The 10134-nt window shown below is 39.3% G+C and overlaps 1 protein-coding gene across 1 annotated transcript; it reads left to right on the forward strand.

Moving 5' to 3' along the window:
- LOC108967837 lies at positions 1–1411 on the forward strand. The gene has a single exon (XM_018931464.1). It carries the CDS (start codon positions 111–113, stop codon positions 1194–1196), a length of 1086 nt encoding a protein of 361 aa, XP_018787009.1. The 5' UTR covers positions 1–110; the 3' UTR covers positions 1197–1411.
- The last annotated feature ends 8723 nt before the right edge of the window (positions 1412–10134 follow it).

Consider the following 10134-nt stretch of genomic DNA (forward strand, 5'->3'; position numbering starts at 1 on the left):
TCGGCAAATTAGCTTAAAAATTCACAGTTTTCGAACACAAAATAAATTTGTAATTATCGCAAACTCCAAATTCTTAAAAAAGTCCCGCCTAAAATAATAAAAGTACGAAAATGCATAAATATTGCCACGACGCGCATTGCCCGTGCAACAGCTGTTGCGGCGCCACAACAATGCTGCAACGCAACTGCTCGAGCTGTATTTGGCCACGCCAAAGCAACCATGATGAATGGAAATGTTACAGTCGCTGCCTAACGGATCATTACAAGCAAAATTTAAAGCAACATTTTGACACGGTGCTGTGGCGACGGGCGAAACGGGCGCGTCAGCCGCCTGCCTCAATGATGAACTTGAGCTTCGCCAACCCATTGCAGGAGGAAAAAACTCAGCATTACGCAACAACAGCAGCAAGCCAGCAACAAAGAAAAACAGGCAAGAAAAAGCAACAAAAAATCAAGCGGCCGGCGGAAATCATAATCGAACAGCCCAACGAGTGTCGGGGCGGCCTTCTGCGCAAGCTCGCCCAAACGCCAAACTGCGATTGTCAGCGCATGCGTACGCTGCTCTTGCAACAAGCATTACTTAACGAATGCAATTGCGATCCGTACGACCTGTTGCCGGATGTGCCACTCACTTTCTACCCAAAGTGGCCAGGCAGCGGCTATTTTGATGATAATACCTGTACGTGTCTTAATGATGATGATACCGCAAATTTTCTCAGATATATCAGCAGTGACGGCCAATATGGTCTGAATGTCAAACAGCTGTTTAGTAAAGAATTCCTCGCCGGCTTAAATACACTATATGCTAATGTGGGCGGTGGCAAGGACGCTGCGTTCGGCTTCAATGATAACATATGTGAAGCAGCTAGGCAGTATGAATTTGAGGGATTCTTCGGTCGTTTGCCTGCGCCACTCCTCAGTGTCGCACCCCATACTCGGCGCAGGCACAGTAAAGTTATTCAGCCACACGATTTGAAATTATTTATGGATAGAGGTACTCTCTTGAACCTCTTAACCTCCAATCACAGAATGACGGGATTCCATTCATTAAGAGAAACTTTTTCTGCTGAGTCATCCAGTCAATCATTTAGATATCCAACAGAATTTCGATCGGTAAAGAAGCGTCATTTCAAAACTTCACCGAGACAGATTCTCAGATATTTGGGTCGACGAAAGACTAGTAAGAATATTAGTTGAACTCAGATGAGAACATGCATAATATGTACATACATAATCGATACATACTATGTATGTTAGTATACATTTAAGTTGCCATTTGGAGGACCCTTCTTGAGATCATTAAATACCTCTCTGTTTCCAACCTTAGTATTATATACTTAATGATAAGCTTACATATGTATAGGTGTATTATGTAGAGATTTGTACTTCTATTATTTTATGCGCTGGATAAAGTGTGCACTTTTGTAAACTCAATAAAATTCTAATTTTGAAATTTGTTTCAAAAAAGCAAAGCACTCAATATTGCCAAGAAATGTACTCAAATTGAAAAGTTAAGGGTGTGTATCTTCGCTTTGGGTTTCTGTATGAAACTAATGTAGACAAGACATAAACCTTATCTATGTGATTTAAGATAAACATTCCATAGGTACATCTATTTTTATAAATAACTGAATCTAATGTTGAAAATATGTTTTACAGATAACTAAAGCAATCATACTTAAAATTTTTTATTAAGGTTGTGTTGTATGAGTTTCAATAGCGCAATATTTTCAATGTTGAATTTTACAGCTGTTACTCGATTTATACTCTTGTTTGGTTGAGCATTTCATAATGGACATACTTACCTCGGAACAAAGTTTACAAATAGTGCAAATTTATTATCAAAATGCTTCCGTTCTCTCGACGCATCGGATGCTGAGTCCAACATTACGTCGACATAGTTAGTCAGAACATCACGTCAGAGCGCACCGAAGACGCTATTGCTGCTGTGGATTAGCGTGTTGAAGAACCCTAATGAGTATATTCTCCATAGTGCGCCACAATGGGGGTGGTGCCCATCGACTTAATGGAAATTTGGCGAAAGGTTCTTGGTTTACGAACTTTTTAAATACAATTCGTGAGGGAATTGAAACCGGATGACCAACAAATGCGTCGTACAACAGCGAAAAACGCACATTTGCTTAAATTTATACTATGATAAACATTACTGTTGCTTTGTGATGATAATCCACAATGTATTCCGCCGTAGTATTTGCTGAGCTCCATGCGCAGAGGGAATCATTGGCACATATTTCTTCAAATTGAAGTTGGTTATAATCTTAGAGTCAATGAGGAATTATTTTTTGTAGAGTTATGTGATATCGCATATCTACACGGATAAGTCTGATACGAGTCAATAATAGTCGATAAAGTGGTTGAATATTGGATCCCCCATCTTATTTTAAGTGATCGTCTCAGTGTGAACGCATTCACGACATGCTAGCAAAACTCCGAAAAGTTCAAGGGGGAATGAATCGACATTGCATTGAGACCGATACATCATTTGAAAGTACTTCGGCAGCAAGAATAGCGAGAAAGAGTTTGGAGTTTGAGGTCAGAATCGCATCAAAATTGCACAGCGCTGATGTTCTCTGGACAGCAAAGAAGGCAGGACAGCTCGTCGAAACGAAATTTCGAGAAAGCGGAAGGGATATTGTATGGACCTGGCATCGCCGATTGATCGTATGTAAACGATTTATCAATTATATCATTTTGGGGTCTTAAAACTTTCAAACTGATTTGCCTAAAAACAAGAGAAGTTATGATTCTTAATAATTTGGCAAGAAAATTAATGGTTATAAGTCCTTTAGTTTCGAAAAGTGTGTAGAAGGTCAAAAGTCATGTTAAAATTTTATTCCTCGATTTGGCATACTTCTGCTAGTTCAGGACGTTTCTCCCCGTTAGTAGAATACTCGATAGTGTTCTTAATCTGAAAATCTGTGGTTTAAAGGAAATTTACTTATCATTGATCTTCATACATAATAACGTGCTTGGGATGATCTATCGAGGGATATGAAAAAAGCAACCGCCGCTACTCAAATTAAAAAAAGGTATGTTTACAATGGAAGTTTTCAAAATTAGCACTCTACTTGAACACCAACAGTGTCTTTTGTAAAGCTCACGTAAAGTCAAACTGTGACTCGTTGAAGACTGCTGTGTGGAGTTGGAGTTCAACCAATCGAGTAAGGTGTTGTAAGTTTGGGAGCCAGAGTTATATATGAGAAGCACAGAGCTCGAACTATTGGTAGTGAGAGGATATTCATAGCCATAGGAATATATGTATATATAAGTTGGTATAAATATGAAAAGCGTTTTGAATAGAAATATGGAAACGGAAAGTGATAGGGATGATGAGTTTACTTTACATTCTCAATAAATTTATAAGCAAATCCCTGCGGCTGATATATGAAGGACTGACCTTATAGCAGCGTTTTCGACACATTATTCATTAATCGGAAATTTCGAAAACCATATCGAGTCTAAAACTTCACAATAAGCATGTAAACACTCTTATAACTTCTGTCATTGCGCTTGGTAAAAAAAAAAAAAAAATTAAACTTCTAACGACTTTTCTCTTGAAAATTACACAAAATTACAATAAAAAATTACAAAAATGTGTGAATGTTGCCACAGCTGCAGTCAGTGCGACAGCTACGCTAGAAGACGCTGCGCGAGTTGCTCATCCACATACCTACGCGAACCGAGCAGTGTGAAGAGCTGTTGCCGACATAATCGCTGGACATGCCCTTGCTGTTGCAAGAAATACTTCAGAAGCCATTCCGTTTGTGGACTATTCTCCAACAACAAGTGCAGTGGCAACGATGAATATAAACTCTACGAGCGCCACCTAACGGGCCACTATTTGAAGATGAAAAGCACGAGTGTAACGGATCTGTACAGTACGTATGATCTATCAAAACAAAAAGCAAGTGCGAAGGAGAAACGACGAAGCTGTTTGTGCAACAAACTCAAAAGCTGTCGAAAGAGTCGCCGTGATACGCACGAAGTTATACCAGGTTGTTCGCCGCGTATTTTGCAGCGACTCGATGTTGATTACGAAAGCTACAAAAGCATGGTTGAGATACCGTTAACATACTGTCCGACATGTCAGCAAACACAATATAATGACCAGTGGCACACGGGCGACAATTACCGTAAACACCAATACCACATGGGTGACGGTTATCGTGATTACCAACACCAGAGGGGTGACATTTATCGCACTTATCGTGATTATCTGGAACGTTTAAAGCGCTCTATCTATAGTTTCAAAGATACTGCGCACAAACCGAATGAAGTATGCAATAATAGCTTTTTAAGCGATCTAAATAAACTGTATGCGACCGTGGGGGGCGGCATTGAGGGTAAGCCCAAGCAAAGACAAACAGATGTCTCGTTACAGATACAAACCCAAACCCCGTTACCGAATCCCATTGAGGCCATGCGTGAGTACCGCGCTTTCTTCGGCAGAGGTAACAAGCCTAGACGTTACTCCAATCGAAGAAGATCACACAGTTATCGTCGGAGATCGCGCACTCCATCAAGAGCTAGCTCTATCAATTTCGTCGATGTACCAAAGGAAAATTGGCCAGTATATAGTCGTATGAGATATAGTTATAACTTATTGCATCAGAAGGAACAAGGCAACCATAAACGGACGAGTCGGCGATCCAGTCAGCAGTTCAGTGATTTTGTACTTAAATATCCAACGCAACTGGCACCGACCGCACGTGTGCGACTTAGTATGACTTCCGGGGAACGCCATGCATTATATGGTTCCCTTCTATCGAATAGGTCTTCAAAGAGCTCTGTTGACTTCGATTTATACGACCGGCGACACACAATTCTTTTAAATAACTGAATAAAAGTGATGTTATAGTTCGCTCTGGTATACTGTTCAATATAGAATTCAGTCGCAGTGCACTGTGGCGTGAACTCATGTGAAATCTAGAAATTCATACATTTTTGTGATTTTACCATTTTCTGAAATGACTTTTACCTATGTATCTACTTAATTGCTTAAGCTCTTTTATATACCAAATTTGAAGTGCTTGTGAATAAAAAAGAGTGCTCAGAATTAAGCTCACGTCTAAAAAGTTAATGAAAGGATCAATGGACATATCCTAAGCAATCAAAATAACAGCCTATACTTATCTGTTGTTGCGAATTTTGTTTTCCAAAAAATGTTTTTACATAATTTCCTTCGCCATAATATCTCTTTTGAAATTCTACCATGCCATCGCGAAAGATTTAAGTCCGCCCCTTCAAGCAGGGCTGCAATCTATATTCCATAATAATACTTAACTTGCGAGACCTCATTTAAGCGAACCTCAGTGAACTTAGTCGTGAAAATATCTATTTAAATCAGCCTTCAGCTACGTGACTTCGCTCAGTAAATATAACCACATAGTTTTTGTTGTTATAGAGATAAAAATATCTCTGTAATAGTTTATGGCAAGCAGTGCCTACTCCTTTTTTTCAGTTATAAATTCGGGTCCATTACAGTTACGTATTACTGAATTTCAAAATAACTAATATTCGGTGGCTTTCTGGTGAGTAAGGAATGGTTATTTTGAGTTATTACTTCTTCTGAGTCTTATTCATAACTTCGACTTTAAATTTTGCTGCCAGTATTCGAAGACAATGCAATGCAAATATCACAGTTTCTTAACCAGATTAATAACTCTTTCTTCTAGTTTGTCGAATTTCTGTTTACTTCCTACTCAGGTAGTTTTCATACTTCTATAACTATAAGTCTTTGGTGCTTTAATTCTTTTTCGCCAATTAAGGTGCCGGCAGCGCGTTCTTTAGCTATCTTGTGTATTATATGTACTCTAGATCTTGACTATCGGCTCTTCCTTACCGGTTATTTCTAATCTGATATAGAAATTTGTTTCTCTTCTTTCTTTGACCTTCTCCTTTAACCGCATGTGTATTTTGGTTGGTACTCGTGGCTGCTTTAGAAGTGGAAGGTTAAGTATTGATACAATCAGTACTTTGGTTGGTACCCGCTATATTTCCTGCGTGTTCTCCACCGTACTGTGACTGGTACATCCGGGAGCATCCTAATCGTCTCATTTGAATGTCTTCCTCGGACTCCGTTAGGGGCCTTGGAGTCCTTAAATCATTGCCCAGAACTCTTAATCGTGATCTGACTGGAGGAGAGGAGGATTTCTTTATCGGACTCCGTTAGGGGTCTTGGGGTACTTTAAGGCATGGTCTTGGCCGTTGTCTGAGCGTTAGTCGTCAAAGTATTGGTATATATTTTTTGGTTTTTACTTGTTTTATGTTTCCTTTTGTAGTCTCATGAGTAGGTCGGAAGATGTTGGTTACTTGTCCGCAATGCCAGTAGGCATAGACGCCGCGCGCGCATCGGAGGCGGCCGTTCGCGATCAGTTATTAACCATCCGCTGACCACTCAGTCATGAGAACGGGTTCTACGACGCCTTGACTTCGGCTGGTGTTGGTGCGTGTCTTCTTATACTGCCAAAATCGGATGGGTGTGAAATCGAAGTTTCGTTTATCCCAATGTAGAAGTTGTGAGAAGTAGTTCATAAAGGGAATGCCCATGCTCATTTGGACCCCAATACTTTTACTCAATCCCCTTCGCCACGACAATGCGACTAACGCTACCGCTGCCATACAAACTGGTCGATGGATATCAAGTGCTTGTATTGAAACCCTTTTCATTTTACGAGATGTCCTCACGAAATTTGGTAAGTGTTATTACCTAAGGCAATAATGCAATCTCCGAAGTCGGCTAACGAAAGCATTTACCTGCCATACAATTTGATCGAACAGATTGGTTGCCAGCGTGCAAAGAGTCCCCGCATAACACTTACCATCTCTTTGCATACCCTGCTAACCCTACACATCTGACACCCCTCTCTCTATGGTCCGAACCCGTCCAGCCAGCACGTTTATTGTTCCTACTGTTGGAGTACCTTGATGACAACTTATATAATCCTTAACATTCTAAAGGTGATTAGGATCAGCATAGATCGGAATCAAGATTTCTAATTAATCTTTTGGACTTGTGAACTTAACGGTTTTTCATGTTGTTGTTATCTATGTCCATATTTAATCTGCATCGATCTATTTATAATTTTCCCAAGGCTATATACATTTTCAAGGTAAAACACGTACGAATTTGTTTATGCTTCTTAATGCTTAATAATAGCTTCAATGACGTCACTTTAGCTAACAATTTCGAATGATCTTGATAAAAGAAAAAATTTATATGCAAAGAAATCTATAAAAACTCCATAGTACTACTTTTTTTACAAGCAATCGAAAGTTCTACACTTCGAACATATATATCAATGTCACTTGCATATTTATTACTGCCAAACTGATAGGTTGCTCTTTGTACATGGCGTATAAGTAACACACTGTTGCCTTATTCAATATCAACGCTGCACTGCTTGAATAAATCACGCTTATATTAAGCACTTCTGACATAAAGCAAATTCGATTGGAAATTCAAGCAAACTAAAGTAATTCGACAACTTCGACATTTTCTGTACCCTCACGCTCCAATACATGCTACCTTAGTTATACCCAGTTAGCCATTATATGGTATATGTACCTGTACATAGCTCTACAAATGTATGCATCATACGCTTAGTTTCACCTGCACTCAAATAATGATGAGTTGGCAATTTCTGCCAATTTTCAACTAAATTTCACTTAAGCAAAAGTACAACATCAAAAGTAGAAACTAACAATAAGGATGGTTACATAACACACCACTCACTTCTTGTTTTTTCTTATACTATAGCAGTGGATGAATTAAATATGGACTTTTCCATTGTCAATTCAACAGCTTGGCAAATTGATCAGCATTTTATGAGCTCCAAGTAACGCTATGTATGCTATATTTTATGTACTTACAATACCACCGTTATGTAATCTATGAAGTGGCACAGTCTGTTTATGAAAATGTGTGACTGAAAATATTTCTTATTTATTAAAGAATATGGGAACTCGTAAAAACGATTTCGAAGCTTTACTGTAAATATTTTTTTTTGTGTGTGACTCTATTATACCTATTTTAGAACGCTTTCTGGAAAGAAATTTACGAATAATGAAGAATTTGTATCGAACGCAGATGATCGCAATTAGGTCATCATCGTCTGCTTTTCACTTCCTTTTATTACTATATGACTGGGCACCCAGATAATATTAACCGAGTTAACTACGAGTGTCTCTTTAAAATATTTTGGATCGTAAATCCCAATTTACGGTAGTGACTCTTCTGCAGGAGTTTCGAATTCGAAGGACTATGGAAGCCCTGCCCTCAATGAGCTCTCTCCAGTATAGTTTTTTTTTATCTAGGATAACTGCGAGATATGACAGAACTCTTGGGTAAAAAAAATTCTGTCCGTAAAGAGTGGATGATGAATTACGATTGGCGATAATTTGTATTTTCTCCAGATTGGCAGTTAGGTCGTGACTCTCCACTCAGTTGGCGGATATTTCAAATCCTCTTTCGAAGAGCTGGGGTAGGCAAATAAGATTTATGCCTCAACAGCGGACAGCGAAGTTGTCCGCATAACATTATCCGTTGATCTTAAACTCCTTCCTGGCGAGTAAAAAGATTAATTCATTTTTCAACCTGGCCACCAGTCCAGAGCAGTATGGAAGCTCCACTGGTAGTAGTTTCGGCTACGAGGTCTGACCGGAGACTTAATTCTGGTACCACGGGGAGCAGGAGCCCTTGGAGGTAACTCCAACCTGCTCATGCGGACTGGCCCCTCGAGGAGTATCGTGGTGGTTGTTGTTAAAACCCAAATGCGGGAAGAACTGACTTTGTCGGTTGAATGTGGAGTTGCATTGCAACCGGGTGCCGGACCCAAAGCACGGCAGGGGTTTTAGATGGGCCTCGAACCCGACCAAGGTGKTTAGTGTGTCCATTCCACAYTGYYAATTGGTACTGAAAATGCTTGGCATTCTCAGGGCGCTGATCAACGCATTGATTTGATCCGCTGTACTTTTGATTGCCGTGGAGTAAGGCTGTCGTCAGCAGGTACCCACGTTAAACACACCGGACGTTGACCCAAAGCCAGAGGGATAGGATGGGTTCTTCGAACTTCCAAGAGCTATCATATGACTTGACCAGGTCAGCAGGTATTGAATCATGTCAAATGGAGCAATAGCTGATATCAGTGCAGCCGTCACTAGAGTGAATTCTCATTTTTCTGAGGAACTCTTGATTATCCCAACTACCTCATATAGGGCAGTGCCAACCGATTTCCCTTAAACGTACGCTTGTTCCCTGAAATCCAAATGGTTGGGTGATGTTTCTTCTTTGATGAGATAGTCGCATAATCTTTCTATACTTTTTAGTCGGAAGAATGTTAGAGTCTCAGTCCATAATATATTAGTGATGAGTAGTTTTGCTTTTCCGGTTTTGATATGAAGATAAATTTTTCTTTCTGCTACCTAGTTGGTGTATATGCTAAACGGACACAGACATTATATATGCTAACAACATGGAATGACAGTAGATTTGCACAGTTCTGTGATAAGGCGGATATAATAGGTCTTCGGACTGACAGATAGCTGGTGCTACTAGAATTAAATCCATACAAGTTTTAGTTAGCCCTGCCCTTCCAAAGACGCGTTTTGTAAATTGGCAGCTGTTGTATCATTATATCATTTTGAGTGAAGTAACTTTTGTCATTGTGAAAAAATGTATAAAAAGGAAGTTTGTGTGATTGTTTGCTGTTCTCAGATTTCAAAAGACTGCTCGCTGGGGAGAAATTTTCGTCGAGTGAAGAGTTGATCGCCGAAACTGAGGCCCATCTTGAAGCAATGGACAAATCGGTCTATTAAAATGGTATCGAAAAGTTGTAGGGTATAAAAAAACAAAACAAAAAAAAAAATAAAAAAAAAACAATGTGTTTTACTATTGTAGCCCGAGATTTTTCGATTTATTTTGTTATCTTACGTATCTGCCACTTTAGAAAGTTAACGCTTTGGTAACTCTTTCTTGGGTGACCACGAGACCTGGATGGCCGACAGTGGGAAATTAGTATTTTATAAGAATTTAAGCTTCATTTAATAAAAAAACAAAAAAAAAAATTAAGTTCGGTGAAGTTGAAAAAACATTACAGCTGTTCAAAAATGAAAA

This window comes from Bactrocera latifrons, unplaced genomic scaffold (assembly GCF_001853355.1).
Source record: "Bactrocera latifrons isolate USDA-ARS-PBARC rearing strain unplaced genomic scaffold, ASM185335v1 scaffold_2, whole genome shotgun sequence".
NCBI classification, from domain to species: Eukaryota; Metazoa; Arthropoda; class Insecta; order Diptera; family Tephritidae; genus Bactrocera; species Bactrocera latifrons.